Source organism: Eptesicus fuscus, chromosome 5 (genome assembly GCF_027574615.1).
Source record: "Eptesicus fuscus isolate TK198812 chromosome 5, DD_ASM_mEF_20220401, whole genome shotgun sequence".
Taxonomy (NCBI): domain Eukaryota; kingdom Metazoa; phylum Chordata; class Mammalia; order Chiroptera; family Vespertilionidae; genus Eptesicus; species Eptesicus fuscus.
The window spans coordinates 20,581,624-20,603,657 of NC_072477.1; the positions used below are offsets into that span (position 1 = coordinate 20,581,624).

The 22,034-nt window shown below is 57.7% G+C and overlaps 1 protein-coding gene across 1 annotated transcript; it reads right to left on the minus strand.

Moving 5' to 3' along the window:
- Positions 1–4,680: 4,680 nt before the first annotated feature.
- On the minus strand, positions 4,681–21,322 carry VASH1 (vasohibin 1). Its single transcript, XM_008138801.3, has 8 exons — positions 21,150–21,322; positions 20,332–20,712; positions 14,261–14,349; positions 13,041–13,097; positions 11,432–11,506; positions 8,432–8,813; positions 6,500–6,612; positions 4,681–5,639 (listed from the first exon to the last, which is right to left on the minus strand). The coding sequence occupies exons 2-8, from the start codon at positions 20,626–20,628 to the stop codon at positions 5,567–5,569; spliced, it is 1,086 nt and encodes a 361-aa protein (XP_008137023.1). The 5' UTR covers positions 20,629–20,712; positions 21,150–21,322; the 3' UTR covers positions 4,681–5,566.
- Between the last annotated feature and the right edge of the window lie 712 nt (positions 21,323–22,034).

A 22,034-nucleotide genomic window follows, 5' to 3' on the forward strand; every position in this document is an offset into this window, starting at 1 on the left:
GAAGAGAGCCTAAACTTAAATTCTTGGAGGTCCTGTCTTTCCTACGACTAAGTCCTTTCTGGCTGCAGGTTCGAGAGGAGGGTACGTTCCCAAGTGGGCTGGCCTCCTAGAGCTGTCCCTCCTGCTGACCTGAGGTGGCCCATCTCTACCACCTGCCAGGCCCCAGCAGCACGTCCTCTCACCCTCTTGGCAAACACTAAGGATTGCCAGGCAGCCTGCACCTGGGCCACTCTTTGGTCTGACTACCACTGCCTATCATCATCCCTGCCCTCGACACATTGGCCAAGATGTCAGGTCCTGGCAGATAGGGTGGCAGAGCTTCAGCCTCTCACGTTTAGGGCTCTGAGAAGTGCTACCTCCATCCAAAGGCCCACCCCAAATCATGTGCCGAAAGTCGGCAGGCACCTGCCTGACAGCAGCAGGGTGGCAGGCCATGCGGAACCCCCGGCAGGTTGGGTTCTGACTTTCCTGGAGCCATGACATTTACCTCTGCATCAGCTCTAAGCAGCCAAGCGTGTCCAGCACGAACCTGCTCGACTCTCCCCAGCCCGTACCCAGCTTTCATTTGCAAGAGAGCAGCCCCGGACCCGCTGCGAGGCCATCTCCTGGAGCCCACCCACGAGGCCCTTACTTAAAGGTATTTTATCTGGATTGAATGTGTAAAGGACAACATTGCCTTTGGGTAAAGGTGTTGGTCCTACTTAGTCCCAAGTTCTGTTACCTTTATTGAAAGGTGCTTTTTTTGGTATTAACCTGATTTATATGAGCCTGCAAGTAACAAAACTGTGCCTATTTAGTGGTGTGGCATCTGAGACATTTGTGGATTCCAATGGACGGCCTCTCCTCTTCCCAGCTGCCATGCCTCACCGCCACACACTGCAAGTGAGGGAGCTTGCTGTGCTCAACTACACTTCTAGTTAGGACTTCGCAGGGATTTGCTGGGGTAAGAAGTAGGTAGCATTCCACCTCTTATAAGTCTAGGTTTCACTCTCAAGCTGAATGAAAGGAGAGCAGGAAGAGGGGAGGAAGGGTTAAAGGTGAAAAATGCTTCCGGGTCTGAAAGATATTTCTGCGCAAGCTGCTTGCAACTGTTTGGGCTTATCTTAAAGCGTGGGAAGGGGCCCAGAGCCGGAGGGATGATGCAGCGGAACGGGTGACGGATGGACCCAGACGTGTTTTCCAAAGCTGTGGCTTTAACTGCCATAGATTCTGCACTGGTAACTGTGAGGAGAAGGGACTTCAGGTCCCTGTTGCTATGGTTTCCTGAAATAACCTCGTCTTCCAGGAGGACATTCACCCTTCCTCTGTTCTGGAGGGACTGACTGCTGGGGATGAGGAGAAGAAGAGCAGGGCTCTGGAATGTGTCCTGGGAGCAGACTCCAGCCTCCCTGCGGGGACCAGGCTGGAAAGGTCTCCCCAGTTAGGATTTACAAGAGCTCTGTGGCTTCAGCAGGCTGAGGCGGGCAGACTAGGAACCCTGAAGTTTCATCCTGACTGCAGGGGCTGTGGGGCTTCCTGTTGGCTGGTTTGGGGCTCCCCTCACCTCCGGTCAGGTTCTGCCCGGAGACGCCGAGGCTGACGGTGGCCCAGTGGGCTCCAGCCCCGGCTCCCAGAGGAAAGGAGACAAGGTTTGCAGGTCCTGGTTCCCAGCCAGCCCATGCAGCCGGAGCTGGGGAGACTTTATTCATTTGGGGAGGGTGAGAAGGGAATGAGACAAAGTGTAAAAGTGGAAGGGGAGGCGCAATACTGATATGAGAAGAGGAAGGACAAAACTAGTACAGCACGCAGCCCAACACAAACTCAAGGGGAAAGGTCGGCCGCCATCTCCAGGCCTGGGGCCATGCACACCCGGTTCCCTCTCTCGTCAGATTTGAAGAAAAAGTGGAACTTGGGACATTGGAGCACCAAGATGGGGTGAGGGTCAATACTGATGGGCCTGCAGCTAGCACCACGGCAGCCCTGCCTGGCCTGGGCAGCCCTCCCCCTCCAATCCCACACTCCTCCCCACACTCCTCGGAGGACCTCCCTGTTGCACTGGGAACAAGGGAAGTGGGGATGTGAACACCACGGACCCGACAATGCAATCAACAGGCCAGCCCAGCTCTCGCCTCCCTGCGCTCTGAGGCCAGAGGGTGGGCTGGGGATGCTCTGTGGCTAAGCCAGAAAACAGCCCAGACAAGAGGCCCAGGCGCACACAGGCCTCTGGGAAGGCTGCTGACCAGAATCAGACCCATCCCAGAGCCAGGAAGTCGGGTCCCAGCTGGGAGGGGTGGGTGTGAGATGACAGGGCCAAAAGCAGACACGGCTCCTCTGGGCTCTGCTCCTCAGACCCCTGGCCCTAGGCTTCACCATTGTACCAGGGCTGGGGCTACTGCGCTCCCCACTTAGCCAGGCCTGCGAAGGATGGGGTTGCCGGTGTGATGGGTGAGGGTGACTATGTGTTGAGGCCATGGGAGGGAGAGGACTGGCAGTTAGGGGGGTGGGCAGGCTCTCTAAACCCAGTTTCCTGGCACCAAGCACAAAGGAGCCAGGCTTGGGGAGCAATCACCCCCCACCCCACCTGACCTTCATCCAGCAGCTTTTTCTGACCTCACCTTGACCCCTCAGCCAGCAGCCCACACCCCAGGGGCAGAGGAGCCCACACTGAGAGCTGGAAGGCAGTCCTGCATCAGGGGGAGCCAGGCTGCTGGTCCTCACAGGAAGTGAGATGAGGTGATACTGAGGATGGTGACTAAGGCCTCCAAGTCCCTGCCTCTGCCTCCCCAGAAACTGCAGCCAGGCCAGCCCCGGAAGCAGAGCCTGTGTAAACACGCCCGGAGGGGAGGAGGGGTTGCTACATATGAGAAAGAGGAGTTAAAAGTAAATTAAAAAGCACCACTGCATCCACATCCCCTGTATCCGTGGTGGTCTCCACAGGCCCCAGGTCTCAGCCAGGAGGGGGAGTGGTGGGGATTATCAGCTAGAATGATCAGCTTGCCCCCTCACAGACAGCAATTGGGGTAGGGCCTTCATTCTGCTTCCTTCTTCCCAGAGGGCTCTGGAGTGGAACCTGTGGGTTGGAGCATCCTTCCAGGCTTCTGTTCTGGAAGCAGCTTCCCTGTTTCCCCTGACCCAAGCTTCCAGCTCCCAGCTGCCCCTTGTGTGTCTCAAGCCCTGTGGTCCACTGGGGCAGGTGGGGCCACTTCTCTGCTGAGCGGCCTGCACGAGGCATTCACATCCAGACCCGGAAATGGCCTCGTTTTCAGCCTCATGCCTCCCAAGTGAGCCATCTCCGTCTCAGGTGAATGTGGCAACATGAGGACCACCACCCCACTCCCTGAAAGCTGGATGGGACGGTGAGTCAGGGGTCACAGTGGCCCTCGCTTGCTCTGGCTGAGGTGTAGCCCAGGGGGGCGGGTTAAGTACCTCCCCAGGGACTGGCCAGCTGGCCTCCCTGCTGGGCCTGGCTCTGGGCTAAGAGCGGCTGGTTTGAAGAGCTGCCAGCCCCTGGTGCCACTCCTGAGGCACACTCCCATTAGCAAAGAAACCCTGTCTCCCTTCTTCTTTCCTTGCTTCCCGAGCCCCATCCATCTCCGGAGCAGCTGAGAACTGCACTCTCGCTACTCCTCTCCACCCCCTCTGGTGACACAGCCACCATGGAGTCTCTGGTGTGTGTGTGGTCTGCAGGGAGAGTGAGGAACATGGGACGCTGCCCACTCCGGGAGCCTCCGCAGCGAGACCCCTGCCCTGGCCCGGCCAGCCCTGGGAAGCCTCGGACTTTCACATTTCCCTCCTCAAAGCACGTCCGTGCACTTCTTCCCAGCACAAGCTCTCCACTTCGGAGATTACAAATAGGCATTCTCTTTCATGTTGGTTTTTAAAATTTCCTGAACTGATTGCCAACATTTAAAAATCAGAATATTTCACATAACAATTCAGAGTCCTGGCCTCTGAAAATCTCAGAAAATCTGGCGATGCAGGGCCTGCACTCTGAGAACAAGTGAGCAGCAGTGGCTGCTTTAATGGGGCCTATGCCCTCTTTAGTTTGCCACAGTCCCCACCCAGCCCTGCAGTCCTCCTTTTCATCACCTGCCTGGCCCTGTGGGGTTATCTGAGTTTACAAATCTAGTTCTGATCCTCCCTTTTCCATGCTCCCAGCTCCTCATGACAGCTGCCCCTGGCTGAATCAGAGCCTCTCAGCTAAAATTAACCTTAATGGTCCTCCCATCCAGCTACCCTTCCATAACCTGAGTCCTCTCAACCGCTTTCTGACAAGTACTAGTAGCCATCTAGTCATTGCCTAAATCCCTCCAGCAATAGGGAACTCACTGCTCCCCAAGGCAGCCTGACTCTAAATTCTCCCCCATATCCTTTTCTCACGTACACCTGCCCCCAGTTCTCAGACTCTGCCCCTCCTCAGGGGCCACACTGCACTCTTGCCCTCCACCTCCTTGTTGCTTAAAACTCTAGAACCTTCCCCCAACCCTACCAACCTCTTTCTACTACCTCTCACCTGCCCGCCAGTTCGCTCATGCCAGATGGGAGGGCTGTGCAAACTCCGGCTGTTCAGGTTCTTCCCTGACTGATCATCACTGGGACCCCCAAACCTAAATAGGCTGCTAGATGAGGGGAGGTGGACCTGGGGCACAAGCATTCTGACCAGGTCTTCATTTCCCCACAAGGGTGAGGTAATGGGAGTGGGGAGGAAAGGGGACAGACCCAGGGCTGAGTGTATGTCCCCAGCCACAGCTCCTGGGCCCGCCCGCTCTGTTCAGTCCCCACAGTCATGCTGAGCCCAGTGCAAATCTGGGCCCTCGGCACTGCCCAGACCTCTGCAGGGAGCCCAACTTCAGCAAGAGGCAGATCTGGGCTAAGTAAGAGGGGGAAGGGGCTCGGAAACTCTTCCCCCAGTGGTTCTCTCGTGGGCTCTCCCTCAGCCCTCCAGCAGGGGGCGTGCCAGTGGTCAGTCCTCAGAGCACAGTCTGTCTGCGGGGCTGCAAGGTCATGAAGGCTCTCCTGGGCTGTGGACTCGCGCCCTTGGGGAGATGTCACTGTGTCAAGCTCCTGAGATGGGCACAGACCTCTCCCAGGATGTTTCCTACCCTGCTTCCTTTTCCCTGTGTCAAGATGCCGCCAGGGCAGGCGGACGTGGAGAAACACCTCCACCCTCTGCCGTCCTGCCACAGGCCTTGTGGGCTCGGAGATTTCCCCTACATGGGATGGACCCACATCCCAGAGTCGCCAGGGGCAGGGGAACTGGCAGAGCCAGCAACGCCCCCTCACTCAGCCACATGGCAATTAGTTCTCCCAAGCACAGGCCTGCCAGCCGTCGGCAGGTCCATCACATTTTTAGTTCTTCCCAAATACCGTAAACTGTAGTGTCAAGTTAAAAACTCCAAGTAAAACACTAACTGCCTCTCAGCCCAAAGTTGGGAGCTTGGCCCCGTCCGTGGGAGGGGCAGCAGCCTGGGTGGCTGAGCTGGAACACATTCTTCCTGCCGCCGCTCACCTTCCCCAGGAGCCAGGCTGGTTCTGGCAGGCGATCCTGGCCCCCCAGAGTGGGCGGGGCCGGGTGCTGCCACCCACTTCACACCCGGATCTGGTACCCATTGAGGTCTGGCATGGCTTTGGGCTCAGAAGGCTTCTTCTCACCCGAAGGCCTGCAGGGAGGAGAGAGCAGAGGGAGGAGAAGGGTGAGTGGTCCATCTGGGATGTGGGGGAGGAGGGAGCAAGTGGAGGCTGCCCCTGGGACCTCCCCGCTCCATTCTTCGTGGTGCCCAAATGCAACAGTAGAGTCCACGTGGGGGTGTGCTTTTGGAATCCCGGCCGGTGCTGTCCAGAGTGTGGACCCTGCGACCCCTTAAGGCTCCTGCCCTCTGCCAGAGGTCAGCTAATCCGGCCACAGCTGGCTGTAAAAGCTTCATGTGTAAACCTCTGTGAGGGGACCCAGTTCTCTAGATGGAAGCGAAAGATGCTGGGTATTGGAAGCCTGCTTGGTGCCCCTAAATCAGACCAGACAGGTGGCTCCTGAATGACAAGGGTATGGAAAGCAAGAGCCAGACTGACAGGTAGCAGACAAATAGGAGGTGGTAGCCTGGCATTTTAATGGGATATTTCTGCCACCTAGATAGAGGCAAAAACCACAGACTGGCAGGGGCAAAAGTCCTGTCCAAAGCCGCTGCTACCTGATGTTCACACCGTTCCCAGCAATATTCTGAGAGAACCTCTGTCTGGCAGGGCCCAGGCCTCCTCTTCTCCCTCCCACAGACGCTGGCCTCAGACCTCTCGCCAGGGGCCATGGTAACCAGTGGGCCAGCGAGTGCTGCTTTCTCTGGGGAAACGGGACTGCGTCGCTGCTGGGAGGTGTCAACACATAAACACACAAACCCACCACCCCAAATCCCCTCTCTTCAGCGGGGGCAAAAGAGAACAGTGGGAATGAGAAAAGTGGGGGGGAAAAAAGTGGGATCCAGAAGATGAGAGGAAAGGAGAGAGCCTTTTCCCGGCCCCCGTCACTCACCGCCTTTCGCTGCGGCTGTTCCTGCGGTGGGGGCTGGACTGGCCCCGCTGTGGGGAGGACACGTCCTTCTTCCGGTCCTTGGTCGGGGAGGGAGGGCCGGTCCCTTTGCCAATCTTGGGGGGGAAGAAACACACTCGTTCCAGGGCTGCCCTCCAGGGCTGCCGCAGAGCCTGGCCTGCTCGGTGGGAGCCACATGCCCCGAGGCTGCACTGGGTGGACCCAGGAAGCTCAAGCCACCACTTTGCCCAGCCTCCCGGTCTTCCCAAACCTGTTCCGGGCACTAAAGCTGCCAGGGCAGGGGGCCCTCAGCAGGGCTGCTCAATCCCAGTTTCCCCTAAGATAGTGTGGATGTGGGGGGATGTCACGGAGCTTTCGTGATAAGAGACCCCCGAGAAAAGGGCCATTTCCCCATGCCAGGCAGACGTGCCAGCTGGGGAAGAGGCCCATGGCTGAGCTTTGGGCTGGGATCCTTCCAGCCCCAAGGGTGACACTGGTTATCTCTAGCCAATCAGAAGCTCAGACTGGTAGCTATTAAGAAACAATTGAGGAAAGCAAATGAATTATCCTTTATGCAGTATAATCAGCTTGATCTGAATTCTGAAAACATGGGGTACACGGTGGGGGTGCTGGAGAGAGGCAAATACTATGGGGACTCCTCAGCACCGAACAGACTGAAAATCACAGCACTAAAGACGAGGTAACCATTGGTTTCAACTCAGGTCCAAACTGTTCCCTTGAAGGTGTAAAAACTCCAGCAGCAGGAGCCAGGGAGCTGGGCAACCAGCGCTACAGAGGGAGGGCAGCTCAGGGCAGCGGAGAGCAGCCCTGAGAGCGGCAGGCTGGCTGCGGCCTGCTTCTGCCCTGGGGGAAGGTGCTGTCACCCATAAGGTCATGGCCTCGGGCTGGCAGGGCAGGCTGTGGGGAGCATCAGTGGATGTGAAAGTACTGAGGTCATGGTTTTGGCACCAGGCTGCCGGGAGGGGCAGATCACAGCATAGCAGTGACTGAGCAATGGGGAGGGGCTGAACCCCAGGAAGGGCCTGGCAGGCCCCAGGGGAGGCACCCTCAGTCCAGGGGGACTGGGGGAGAGGCCAAGATTCTGTCCACTGTCAAGCTCGGGGGCAAACTCCTCAGCAGCTCAGCCCCCCTGCTCAGGGGGCAGCAGCCCCTCCCACTCCTGCTCATTGGGGTGGGAGAGCAGAAGGAACTACTATCTCACTGTCTTCCCATGGTCTGACTTCCTTCTTTTTCTGACTTCCTCCTAGTCCTTTACTGGAGGGCGGGTGTGTGTGATGGCTCAGTGGTTGAGTGTCGACCTATGAACCAGGAGGTCATGGTTCGATTCCCGGTCAGGGCACATGCCCGAGTTGAGGGCTCAATCCCCAGTAGGAAGCATGCAGGAGGCAGCTGATCAATGATTCTCTCTCATCATTGATGCTTCTCTCTCCCTCTTCATTCCTCTCTGAAATTAATAAAAATATATTTTTTTAAAAAAGAAAAAAAAAAAGAGGTAGGATGCATGGGGGTGATGGAGGCCCCTTGTACCCAACCCACCAGTCCCTCCAGACAGGCCCTGACTTCCCACCTGTGGATCTTTACTCAGAGATCTTTATCCTCCTCCTGGAGTTCCCCCCCACCCCCAAGTGTCAAGGCCTGCCCTCTCCCCAAACCCAGCTCACTGGCCGCCTCCTTCCGGAGCCTTCCCTGGCCTGCCCGCCTGAGGGACTGTCTCAAAATAGTGACCTCTGAGCAAAGACACTGTTGAAACTTCCCACACACCAGCTCCTCCCTGCTCCGCTGGGGTGGCAGTGGGGTGGGTGAGGGGTGATGGCATTCCCGTAGGAGTGTCCCTCTAGGAAGCAGCAGCCCCTTTATCTCCACCCCGGGGGAGAGGGCCTTCTGCGCGCGGGCAGGGCGGGCGCCCACACTGACCTTGAGCCGCATGTCGCGGGCGTGCCGCTCCAGCTCCTTGCGGAAGTCCTCGCGGCCCAGCCTGTCCACGTCCAGGACCGAGTGCTTCCACTCGATCTGCTCCACGCTGTGCGGGTCGTGGGACACGCACTGGCCCAGCTTCACCTTCTTCAGCACGTGCCAGCAGCGGCCGTAGGCAGCCTCGTAGTCCAGCACGAGGTCGCTGAGCGTGCGGAAGGCGGGCGGCTTGTACATCAGGTCCTCGCGCCGGCTCATGCCCAGGGCCCCGTAGCGGCCCCCGAAGTTCACCCCCAGCACGATGTGGCGGAAGTAGTTCCCTGAGAAGTAGCTCTTGAAGCTGATGGGGAAGCGTTCCAGGGTGGGCATGCTGTTGGTGAGGTAACTGGCCATGTCAGCTCAGCTAAGGAACCAGCCCGGGTGAGGCACAGGGCCAACTCGTGGGGGCAGGACTGGGGCTGCACGCCCCCCCGCCCCCCCCCCCGCGCCCCGTTCCTGACACCATGCCTTGTTCACTTCCATATCCTGTTGTCTAGCCTTGTGCCTGGCATACAGTAGGTGCTCACTAAATGGAATCTCTAAGGGGCAGGGCTCTCAGTGACGAGTGTCTGCTGCTACGATGTCAAGCACCATTCACAAAATAAGAGCTAATAGTGAGTCCTTCACTCCAAACCACAGGGCTCTCCAAAGTCCTTGCGGCTTAAGGAGGCATGAGAGAGGCCTGCTGGCTGCACCCACTGCCCCCCTTCTCCCTCTCTCCTTCCTTCCATCAGCCACACACACTTCCCCTCACCCCTGCATTGTCTCCCAGATGCGTTCTCACGTGGTTTTTCTCTCTCATGCACACATTCCCTCACAGATGCAGACAATCCTGTCCTCTTTCACTCACACTGCTCCTCCCCATACACACTTACTGCCCATCGCCCTGCAAATAAAACCAAGCTTGTTCCCACAGCCCAGGAGGCCCATGCCACCTGGCCCAGTGGCCCACTCCAACCTCCTCCTCGCTCGCCCCACTTGCTCGGCCTCCCCATCCCCCTGGGTTTCCCACCAGAGGACCTTCTGCACTAGCTTTCGCCGGAGGGCTGCTCCCCGCCCGCCCTGGGCTGGCTCCTTCTCATGCCTGAGGCCTGGCCATCATCACTGACCTCCCTTTCTAAAGCAAGTCTGCTCGACTCTTCCTTTTCCCCACGGCACACTCACCCCAGTCTGTAACTATTTTATTTGTTTACTTGCTTTTTTATGGCTTATAAACTTCTGAGAATGGAGACCTTGTCTGTCATGTTCTTTGCTGTATCTCTGGGACTCAGCGTGGAGGCAGGCACGCAATAGTCACTCAATAAAACGAATGGGTAGAAGATGAGTGAGATGAAAACTCAGAGTAGATACTGTGTACAGACACTGTGCCAAGTGTCCTACATGTACCCACTCATTCAGTTGTCCTAGCAACCTGTGAGACAGGCACGGCCATTGTCCCCCATTGCACAGAAGCTGCGAGACTCTGAGATGTTGAGGAACTTGCTCGGGGTCACACAGTAAGTAGGTGAGAACTAGGATTCAGGACCCCGAAGTCGGTGCCCAAAGTCATTACCATACTTCTGAGCGACTCCTTGCAAGTGACTGAGGACACAGAGATGCACACGGCACAGGCTCAGTGCAGAGGGTGAGGCGCAGGGACAAACGCAGTCCCGTGGCCAGCATGTGTGCAGCGACTAAGGGAGTGGCTGTGGGGCCAGTGTAGGGAGGCCCTCCGCCCGATGGGGGCTGCCCTGTTTTCTTCCTGCCCACGAGCCACCAGGTAACCCAGGAAAGGCCTCTGAGATGGCGTGACCCTGCGTGGACCTGCTTCTATGTGTCGTGGGAGGGGAGGTGTCTCCCTCCTTCATTGTGGGTGGGAGCCCCACTTTGGTGTGTGACCCCTGAAGGAGAAGCAATATGGGGTCAGGAAGGAGGCGCTGGTAGTGGCCTGAAGTTCTCGGGCTGGCCTCACCCTCGTCCCTGCAAAGGCCCCTTCAGACAGGGCGATGCTCATCAGGCTCTGGGAGGACCCGCAGTCTCTGTATAATCGAAGGCAGCTGTGCTATGGGGGAGGGGTGGCCCCCTTGGCTGCAGTCCTGCTCGGAGAGGCCGTGCTCCTGCCCTGGGACCATCTCCTCCCCGACCTATTCCAGCGAGTGGACTCCTCATTCTGTGAGGCACCCTCCCCTCATCCTCTCTGCACACGGAGCCAGGTGCCTGCACCAGAAGGGCAGGCAGAATATTTAAAAGCCTATGGCACTATGGGAAAGGGGGGGTGTGAGGGAAACACAGAGATGAATCGAGATTGGCCCTGAATTGGTAAAACTGAGTGCTGGGCACATGGGATTTATTATATTGTTCTATGTTCATACCGGCTTAAATTTTTCTATAGTAAAAGAAAACGACAAAAACGGGCAAGGCGCCTGCATGGACCAATCAGGTCAGAGAACTGGCCCTATGCACCTGCCTCCCCACCCTGCCCTAACTGGAGGCTTATCTGCCCACCTTGGGGCCAAGCTATAGGTCCCAGCTCTGCCCTTCGGGGGGAATGACTGAGAAACCCTACTTGCTTTCCTTTTTAAAGGCAGGAAGTTCTATTCCAAAGATCCCACCCATCCTCTTCACAAATCACCATGCCCTGGAAATGCCAACCTGTTGGCATTCGCCCTGCTTTTCCGACTGTTTGGTCCTTGGAAATGGCACAGAAGCCTTTGTGAGACAATGTGCCCTGATCTGGGGGTCAGAGAACAGGTCACCGTATCCACGTGACTCAAAAGAGAGCTTCCCAGTAAGCCTGGGAAGTTAGCCACTGAGGCATGGGGGACCGAGACCCCCTCAAGCCCCTTCACTTTGGAGCCAAGTTCAAGTGCTGGGAAAGCGAGTTGTGAGGGCCCTGGAGCCCATTAGCCCGCCCCCCCCCCCTTCCAGAGGAGGAAGCTGGGGCCCAGAGTGTGCCTGCCCCCTCCCAGGGCTGAGGAAGGATACATTCCCAGGATCACGGCTTCCAGGCATTTGATTGGCAGAGCCTCTTTGGTCATTTCCTTGGCCAGGTCCATCAGCCTGGGGGCAGGGAGGCAGAGCCATGAGGACAGAGCCTGTAGCCCTTTCCAGTGGGGGAGTGTCAGGAGGGGGCAGGTGGATTAGAAATGCTAGAACAGAGACCCTTCTCCCAGCCAAGCTGCCTCAGCTCAGGCCCAGCACCTCCCTTCCCTCCCCCAGGTCCATCCTGAGCCAGCGAGGGTATACGAAGAGGCAGCCAACCAAAGATAAGGAAGGAGGTCCCTTCCCTTCCCTCCTTTCACTTCCTCCTCCCACCACAGGCTCCTGACCTCTGGGGGCAGGAGCATGAATGGAGAGCACACAGTCACAGACAGCCCTTTGACAGCCACTGGAGGGGGTGGGGATGGGGGTGGGAGGCCTTCTGCAGTCGTGGTGTGGGGCCGGTGGGAAAGCGTGCCATGGATGCTGGGAACCTTGGCATTGATCCTGTCCCTTCTGGAGCACGGTGGACGCTCCTGACCCAACCCTGGTGTCTCTAAAGAGCTTGTAATTGATTGCAACTGCTCCCACACGGCTGGCCAGCTGCCCGAGTCCTGGACATGGCATCTCAGGCGGTTAGCCTGGTGACTCCCCAGCCTGTCCTGAACTTGGAATTCAGGCCACTTTAAGACAGCCTGTTCCTGAGGCCTGGTTCCTCCTTCCGCCCGGAATGCTGCCTCCAGGTCTAAGAATGCAGCCTGGCCACTGGCTTTTTCGCCCAGGACGGTGCTGGACTCCTCCACCCACGAGGCTGGAGTTAGGCCTGTCACTCCGCAGTCACAGGACAAGAGCAAAGCTTTTAGGGTGAGGGAGGCTGCCTTCCACCAGGGGGTCATTAAGGAATTTAGCTAATAACCCACTTAAAGCATCCTTCACTGGAAAGCGGACATGGACAGGCTATGGGTGGAACAAGATGTAAAAGCCACATTAATTTTTAAAACACAGGGCTTTAAGCCCATGGACAGCTTTGGGCTGAGCTCCCAGCACCCCAGGCCCAGTGAGGGGCTGGCCCTCACTCCTCTCTCTCTCTGTCCCGGAGCTTCCCCAGGGCCAAGCCAACCAGGGGTCTACCCGTGGGGTGGTGGGTTAGGAAGTGAGAGATGAGGAGGGCCCCTGTTGCTCAGACACGGGGCCTTGTACTAAGTGACCAGAGGAGTCCAATGAGGCAAATGGGGTGACCACAGGTTCCCTGCGATGGGGGGAGCTCTCTTCGGCTAGGCTCACCTCATTGAAAAGAAAACAATAAGGCTTCTACACAGGCTCCTACCTGGGACCACCCTGTCATTCCCAAGGCAAGCAGGGGGGGCTGCCCATCACCCCCAGCTCAGCATGGGAGCCCGGTGTTCATCTCGGCCCCAGTTCCTCTTCGTGGCATCCTGGGGCCCCTGCGGTGTGCGGTGAAGGAGATGGGGTGCAGGGGACCCGCCTCTGGGGCCTGCTCCCTGGGAGAGGCCCTGCCTGCCTCACAAGCTTCCACCCGAAGGCCCCGAGGCGCTCCAACCCGCCGAGGAGCACTGTCCGCCGTGGCGGAGGGCCTGCGCGCGCCCACACTTACCCTGTGAGGGGTCTGCTCTTCTTGATTTCAAAGAACTGGGTCCCTGTGTGATTGTACCTGCGGGGCTGGTTAAGGGCGTCCCGGCTTGGTCTGGCAGAGGCATGTCCCACCTCCCCACCCATCCGTCAGACCCTGGGGCCCAGCACTCCCAGGTGTGCAGGCTGGGTCAGGACCCCATGAAGTATTTCTTGAGAGGAACCTGGGGGGACGCTGATCTCCTGGAGGAGCACAGCACATGTGCCCTTCCTTCCCTGCACGACCCCCCTCTGTCCTCTCTATCCTCTGTGGTTTCCACCTTGCTCTCCCCCAGCCTCTCCTCCCAGGAAGGGAGCCGTGGAGCAGGCAGCCAGGCCAGCCAGGGCTGGGAAAGCGGCTGGGCTTAGACAGCCGGGAAGCAGCATGAACCAACAGGAAAAGGCTGGTGTGTGTGTGTATGTGTGTGTGTATGGGGGAGGGGGGGGCGGGGGAGTCCAGTGTGGCTAAATTGCTGGGTGCTGCTCCTGGGCCATCCTCCCGTTTCAAGGCCGAAATTTCCCCACTGACAAAGGGAGAGCTGGATCTGATTCTCAGTAACCAGCCTGGCTTTCTCCTGCTTAGGGCCTGGTCCTTCCATTTCTGCTTTCCCTGCAGCCGGAGGGGCTGGGGGAGAGAACCCAGGACATACAGGGCAGAGAGCAAGAGGGGCCCAGAGCAGGGAACCCGTGGGGTCTGGGCTCAGGGGGTCCAGTTCTTCATTGCTGGGCAACCGGCCCCCTGCCAGGGAAGAAACAGGCACAGAACTGGGAGAACATGCCAAGATGTGGATGTCACCTCCTGGAGCATAAAATCCCTTTCCGCTTCTACCTGTCCCCCCACCCTGACCCCCACTGCCTTTAAAACTACTAGTGTTTAAAGTTCCCCTCCCTCCTTCTGCTGGGCTGGATGGACAGCAGAGGTCTGGGCTAGTGGACCTAGACGGGGCCACGGCCAGCAGGTAGCGCAAGAGATGTTTGCCCCATCACACGGAGAAGGAAGCGGGTGGCAAGAGTGGGTCTGCCATGCACCACAGCCCCTGGGCTTGCTTGCACAGGCTGGGCTTGCCCAACTCCAGGGGCGCGAGCTGCCCTGTGAGCTGCGGCCTGGCCCGTGGCCGATGCTGCTCTGCGGATACCTCTCCAGCCCAGTGAAACAAGCCCCGCTCCGCCTCTGGACCAGCAGCCGACCCTGGCCTGGGAGGATACTGCAGCTCCCTGATGTAGCGCTGCACGGCTTCCAGGCGCTCAGGGACCGGCGTGGAGGGTGGGAACGTAGGCACAGTCGGTACGGGAATCTGGGGACAGAGAAAGAGCCCTGGTCACAGAGGAAGGCTCCCCAAAGCTTCCAGCCCCCGGAAACCCAGATTGCCCCCCAGAGAAGCCTCCCCGCCTCCCTCCTACCCTGAGCCTCTCTCCTTGGCAAAACCCTTTATGGAGGCTCCGGCCAGGCCTCCCCCATGGCCGTTCCTCTCTCTCCCGGCACTTAATAGCATTCCTAATTTGGAGCTTCTGTTGATGTTCCGATTTTGTTTTCTTTAATAATTTTAGAAAAACACAGGTTGACTCACCGACTGTTTTGAATCTTAAATAGCCATCGACTCTAAGGCTTAACAAGAATGTCAATATTGCGGTTAAGTTCATTTGGATGTGGGGCTGGTTCTGGTTCAAGCGCTGGATCAAAGCCGGTTGACCTGGTGTCCCACCCTCTCAGGGCCTGCCCTGGGCTGGGGGAGCACTCCAGCGAGGGATGAACACCCCCAATCCCCGGCAGTAGGTGCTACCCACCCCTGTCTTGGCACATTGACCAGGCCTCCAGCTCCTACCCGGGCTGGACTGCGGTGGTGGCAGGCAGAGGGACACGTTGCGACAGGTCTTGCTGTGGCTCTACTTGCCACGGTCTAACCACTTTGGAGGGGTTTCATGGAGGCCCAGGAGCCCTGGTTTCCCTTCCTGCCGGGCGCCACACCCGGAAGCAGCCCGGTGACCAGGCCACCAGGCAGTCCTCCCACCAGGAGGGGCTTTCCAGTGCTCAGCCCAGAAGGGGAGAGACGGGGCATCAGCAGGCGCCTCCTGAGGGCTGGACACTGCAAGGCTTGGGCTGCGAGGAGCTAGGTCAGAGCTGCAGACCCCTGAGGCCGTCCCCTCAACAACCAGGCGGTCTCCAGGGCAAGGCCCACCATGCCGGTGTGGGTGCTCGGAGCCCAAATCCTGGCAGTTTGGCTGCAACAAGTCAGCGAGGGAGGAGGCTGAGGGGCACCGGCTGGGTCCTCTGGGGCCGCAGAACAGGCCTCTTTGGGCAGAAGAACCGGATTTCTAGGAGCAAGTCCCACTCCTCCGGGCTCCCCCTTGGCTACTGCCAGCCGTGGGGTGGCCTGAACTTCCTCACAGAGAGAGGCCCCACCTCATGTCCCAGGTCCCCACCGAGCTTCTCTTCATAGAGCCAGCAGCTGGGGCTGTTGAGAGCCAGTCTGGCGGGCAGGGGTGTGTGAAGGGGAGGGGTAAAGCAGGGCTGGGTGGGGGAGGCTCTCCCTGTACTAAGGTGCTGAGCCCACAGGGCACAGCCTTTTAAATAACGTGGATGGGTCTGACACAGAGGGAAGTGACACACAATGGTCACTGCACCCCTGGTGGCCAGGGGTCCCAGGACAGCCTGTGGTAGACACCTGCTCACTGCTCACTCCAAAGGGCCCGGATGCAGGAGGGAAGGCCGGGCGGTGACAGCCCTGCATGAACTTCCTCTCCCAGCTCGCTGGGCCCCTCCTCCCAGGCTGGGCAGCCCCCAGGCTGACTCCTCTGTCTGGAAGAAGCTATTCCCCTTTCACAGCACACCACACCTGCCTGAACCTGCGCCACCACTTACAGTGGCCAGGGGGGTGGGGGGCTCCCTCTTCCTGCCTGACCACCCTGTACCAGTGTCCCCCTGGGTCAGGATAGGGGGTGGGGGGGTGGGAGAGGAATCACTTCGTACTTTACCGCACGGCATCCAGCCTCCTCAGGGGGAAGGTCCCTGAGAGGCCACCTGCATGTCTCCAGTGAGGGCACCCCGTGATTTCCAGAAGCCGTGGCTACAGACTGTAAGTGCACCCCCCTGAGACACTTCAACCAAGGAGAGAGCTGCAGCCCAGGGTCCCGTGCCCAAGCTCACCCAGCCCTGGCCAGGAGCGGCAGCACCCAGGAAGATATCCCAGGCCACCCAGACAGAGCACCCAGGCACTGGCTGCTCTGGGAGAAGGAAATGACTCTGAAGAGCAAAGGACCTGGGCTCCCAGCAGGGCCTCGGAGGCCACACCACTGAGGCTAGGCGGGAAGGCGCTGCGGCCAGCTCCGGGACCCAGGCTGATGCATGCAGCCACTGCAGACAGCGCAACACCTTTCTTCCAAATGGTCACACAAGCATGCACTCACCCGCTCAGAAACAAATGAGCAAGTTTCTGTACGGCCCATCGGCCAGGCCCACTTTAGCACTGGTAGCATGGATCTGCCCTGACACCCCTCTCTCCTCCCAAATCAGGAGCCATGAAATGCTTCTCACTGTTGAGGATCGGGGTGCGGTGGGGGTGAGTGAGCTTGGCTTCCCAGACAACTCCTCCTCCACTACCAAGGCCAAGGGTTAGCCTTGCTGCAGGAACCCCCAAATCTTGAGCTCTGTTCAGTCATTCCCCCGGTGAAGTGCATCTCAGTCCAGCACAATAGGGAGGCTCGGGGAGGGAGGACAGCTGAGTGTGTGGGCAAGAAGCAGGAGAAGCCTGGAGGTTGCCGAGTGGTTCCAGAACCGGACTATCGCCATCTAATCCCAGCCCTGCCATCCACTGTCTGGCATCAAGCTCCCTAATGAGTCTGTGCCTCAGACGCCTCGTTTGTAAAAGGGGCACCATGACAGAACCATGATACCTAACTGGGATGCTCATGTCAAGGCCTTAGAACAGGCTCAGGCACACGGCAAAGCTCAGTTCCTGCTGACTGTCACTGTTACTCCCGTGTGTGCCAACCACTGGTCAGCACATGCTGGCTCGACGTCCAAACTTGTATTCTGTAGGAGCCCCGTGGCCAGAGCCACAGTCAGAAGGCCTTCAGCAGCTGGCTCTGGGAAGAGTGGCCACCGAGCTTTCAGAGGTGGTGGCAGCCTAGAACATCAAGGTGAGATTCTTAGGAAGGAGCACAAACTGTCCCTGGCTCTGGGATCCTTTTGAAACGGCTGCCTTTTAACATACTGGTACCGTCCTTTTAAAGGATGTTTCTCTACAGCGCCTGTAGGGTGTCTGCACCCTCAGTCCTAGCTCCGTTTGCTGGGTGTGAATGAGGTGTTCACCCGTTTCACATGCTTTTACTTCACCAGTTCCTCCCGACATCCTCGGAAAAGGATATTGCTATTATCCCCATTTTATAGCTGAGACAACGGAGGCCCAGGAGCCTGCCGACCTTCCTCACAAAAGGCATCGTGGGAGAGCCAGGATGTTAACAGGGTGCTGCCTCTGAGAGCAGAGCTCTCTCTCTCTTTGTCACACCACACGGCAGGGATGGCAGGAATCCCAGACTCAACAACCTGCAGGGACCACGCGGGTAACAAATGGGGAAGGCAGGCTGGGAGTGAGTGGTGGGGACTGTGGCCAACGGGGGGAGGGGGGACCACCCCTCAGCTCCAGCTGCCACTGCCATGTGTGACTGCAGAGTCTCTGTGCCCAGATCTTCCTCTGAAAAGATGCCCCAAATCTGGATCTTCATGTGAAACCTCCCAATTTTAAATTTTAGCTCAAGGCTCTTCTAAAACATTGTGCTGTCCCAACAAAACACCTCTTGGGCCCACCATGGTGTGACCTCTGCAGAGAATGCCAGCTCCAAGGACGTGACCAGTCAGGAGGGGCCAGTCCAGTGGTCAGTCCACTCTGCGGGCACGGTGGGATCCAACCATGGATGCCTCCCAGACTCCGGGGCTGCTTTCTACTCTGGGCCAAGGCCAAGGAGGAACCCCACACGGATTGGGTGGGTTTTCTATCTGCAACACTTTTTTCCTGTGGTTTGAGGAGGGGAAGTTTTGGATTTTCCCAATCTTCTCACAAAATTCCCGTGACACTACCATACTCCTATTGGTCAGGACACACACTCCTCCGCCGACAACAGCTTCAGTTCTTCATTGGTATCTTTCCTATGGATGACATTATAGACCAGTCCCTAGTGAACTCATCGATTTTTTTTTCCTTCTTTTTTAGTCTCCAGAACCATTCATATTCTTCTATAACATGGCTTAGACATAAACAACATGGCTGGAGAGCTGTCTGCTAAACACCAACTTGTTCATGTGGGAGAAGCGCGTGGCTCTGGCCTCATGAGCTCATATGTTCTGAGTGATGAAGGACATGGAAAGGAAATGCACACCCAATAACCGGTATTGGTTTGAGGCTTTAGTTTGGCAGATGTTTTAGTACAGCCTCTCACTTAACCTTCACCACAATCAACCCCCGGTGACAGATGAGAAAACTGTGGCTCAGATAGGCTCAAGGGACCTGTTTAAGGTCAGATAGATAGGTGAGCAACCTGGACCCAAGGGTCATATCCTTTGGCTCAATACTTTCTCTTCTAGGAGTTTATCTCAAGGAGATAACCAGAGACGGACCCCCACACTTACATTTTAAAATGTTTGCCACAGTGTTCATTTTAAGAATACATTACAGGACAAAATGTCTACGCATAGTAGATTAGCTAAATAAACGCTAAGTTAGTAAGAGGGCAACTGTGTAGCCCTTCAAAATCAATCCACATTTTATTTACTCGGGAAACATCAGGCAGTTGCTCAAACTCCAACCTCTGAATTCCCTTTTCCCAGAAGGTAGTTTCTCATGGCTCTACCCGTAATGTGGTAAAAACAAAACAGGACACTTGTCTCGAATCCAAGTGAACTGCCACTCTGCCCAGCCCCTTCCTTCTCACCTGAGCCATCAGGGCTAACCTCTGGGTTCTGACCTCTGTCCTAAGAGCTTTCCTTTGGGGATTTCAAGCCTCTGCTTCTTTAGTTAACTTGACCATAGATGTTAGAGAGAAAAATCAGGCATGTGTTTTCACTGTACAGCACGCAAAGGTTCCAGCACCCTTTCACTGAGCAAACACATATAAATGCCTGTTCTGTGCCAGGCACACAGGAAACCTTGGAAAAACAAAGAGGAATGAGACACAGCCTCAGCCTTCGTGGGTGACACCACTGAAGACAGCCGTCATGGAGGACTTCCAGCCGTGCACAGAAAATTTATTTAACTTAACTCCTCGCCATAGGCCCTCTTTTTAAAAAATATATATTTTTATTGCTTTCAGAGAGGAAGGGAGAGGGAGAGAAAGATAGAAACATCAATAATGAGAGAGAATCATTGATTGGCTGCCTCCTGCTCGGCCCTCACTGGGGATTGAGCCAGTAACTGGGCATGTGCCCTGACTGGGAATTGAACTGAGACCGCCTGGTTCATAGGTCAACACTCAACCACTGAGCCACTCCAGCTGGTTCTTTTTTTAAAGATTTTTAAAAAATTATTATTGCTTTGTATAGAGAGAAGAAGGAAGGAGAGGGAGAGAAAAACATTGATGTGAGAGTGAAACATCAATCAGATGCCTCCTGCACAACCCCACCAGGGATCAAGCCTGCAACCCCAGTATATGCCCTGACTTGGAATCGAACTGGCAACCTATTGGTGCATGAGACGACACCCAACCAACCCACACCAGCCAGGGCACAACTAACTGTCCCCATCTAGTGTCCAGCAGAGTAGATGACCTGGAACCCGAAGGCCCAGTTCTACCACTTACTGGCTATGGGACCCTGAGTTCTGACTTGAGTTTTCATATTTCCCATCTGGAAAATGGGTCTCAATCTGCACTTACTTCACGAGACTATTGGGGAATTCAGTGAAATAACACATGAAAATGTTTTTTCAATATGTGAAGCCCTGTATCCTCCTTAGTCATTCATTCTCTCTCTGCCCACAGTTCTCTGGTTTAGCAAATAAGATATCAATCCACATTAGTGTACCTGTCAATCTGCTGCCCTGCCCATAAAGCACGGGCATTTTTTAAAAGACAGAGGAGGGCCTCCAGGAAATGGGGCTGTGGGCCTCACAGAACCACCTCAGCTGCAGCTGGGAGAAAGTTCTGGAAGGCAAAACCTGCCTGTATTTTTAATCTTACCATGACAGCCCCCTAACCCCACCAAGCAAAGTGTGGCTTTGCTCTCTCAACCTCAAGGTCACGAAAACCCAGATCCCCCGCCCTGCTCCCAACACACACACACCCCTCACCTTGGGCAGGTCCATGGCCCCACGGATCCGCTGGGCCACCTTTTCTCCATCGGGATGGATCTTGGCCACGTGCTTCCACATCCTTTCCCAGGTGGCCTCGTCCACAGGCAGTCCACCCCGGTTGACATAGAAGGGGACACCTCCATCTCGCAGGTCCTCTTCCCCTTCCTCCTCTGGCTCATCATCTCTCTGGGCTGATGCCCCTTCGCTGGTCTCCAAACGCCTGGCCCCAGGGGAGGCAGCAGAGGCAGTGGCGGGGGCAGCACCGCCCCCGATCACCTTCTTTCCTCCTGGCATCCCCAAATCCTTGACAGGGGCCGGAAGGATGTCTCAGAAGGCAGGGGAAAACTGGTGGCTCACAGGAGGCCTCCCACACACCAGCTGCAGAGATAACACATGGCCAAACAGAGTACAGGCGCCTTTAAGAAACCAGGGCGTGGCTCCGGTACAATAAAATACTACTCAGTAAGAAAATAAGAAAATCAGTGCCTCAGCGTGCAGTGGGGGACAGAAGGGGTTAGTGGTCCGGGGTCATCCTTAGAGGCCTTGTACTCTTTGAGAAAACGGGATAAAGAGGGAACACCCCAACTTGGCAGCCTTCAGAAAGCACCCCCATTTGACAGCGAGAACAATGACTGGCAGCAGTCTGGGCTTTCAGAGAGAACAGTCAGGGGGGGGGGGGCGGGGAAACTGAGGCCCGACAGCTCAGACCTGCGGCCACGGAGAGGGTCAAGGCACGGATGCCCACGCTGACTGGGCCCCCCACGTTCTAGTTTTGGAGAGAACAAAGTCCTCCGCAAAATACCGCACGCTCACACCTGCGCGCGCTCCTGGGCTGGGGGGTACCGAGGCGACTTCAGGCCGCATCAGCTCTGAGCCCGGACCCCCAAACCCCCGGCCGGGGGCGGCGAGGGGGCGCGATTTCTTCACCGTGACCAGTCCGGGAGCCAAGACTCGCAGCTGGCGGGGTGCGGGGAGGGGGCACGCGCCGACGCGCACATTCCACGCCCGCAGCCAACTCCCCGCACAAAGTGGGCTTTGTCTCTGCCCTGTCCCCTCACTCCCTGGACGCTGCAGCGGAGCCCCCAGAAGGGGGAAGGGCGGGGCGGGGCAAGCCGAGGCTCCGCGGATCCGCAGCCGGGCACGTCTCAGCAGGCGGGAAGCGGGCACCCTGCGCGGCGCGGCGCCAGCCCAGCCATCGCGGGGCGCGGGTCCCTTTCCGGGGCCCGGGGTTCAGCGGCTTTGCCCCGTGCGGCGCGCAGGGGCCAAGCTGAAGTCACCGCGCTGCAGGCTCCGGCTGCTGGGTCGCCGCCCCGGACTGGCTGCAGCATGGGCGGTGGCGCGGCCAGGGCGGGCCAAGGATGCTTCGGGGCGGTTCGCTCGCTCGGGCTCCTGCGGCCCCGGCTGAGGAGGTGGAGAAAGGATCAGCGGGGCGGGGAGGGCAAGTCCGCCGGCTCGCGCAGCCCCGGCCGGCGAGGGGAGCTGGATGCGAGAGAGAAAGCTTGGGCGAGCGCGAGCTGCGCTAGTCCCCGGAGAGCAGTCCGCAGGGCGCGGGGCGCATGCACAGGCAAAGCCGGGCCCGCCGTGGTCCCCACCGCCCCAGGGCCCAGCTGTCGCCCGCCTCATCCCCAACCCTCCCACCGCCCACCCGGCGGGGCTCCGGCCCGCGCCGCGCATGCGCTCTGTCCCCCCCTTTAAAGGGC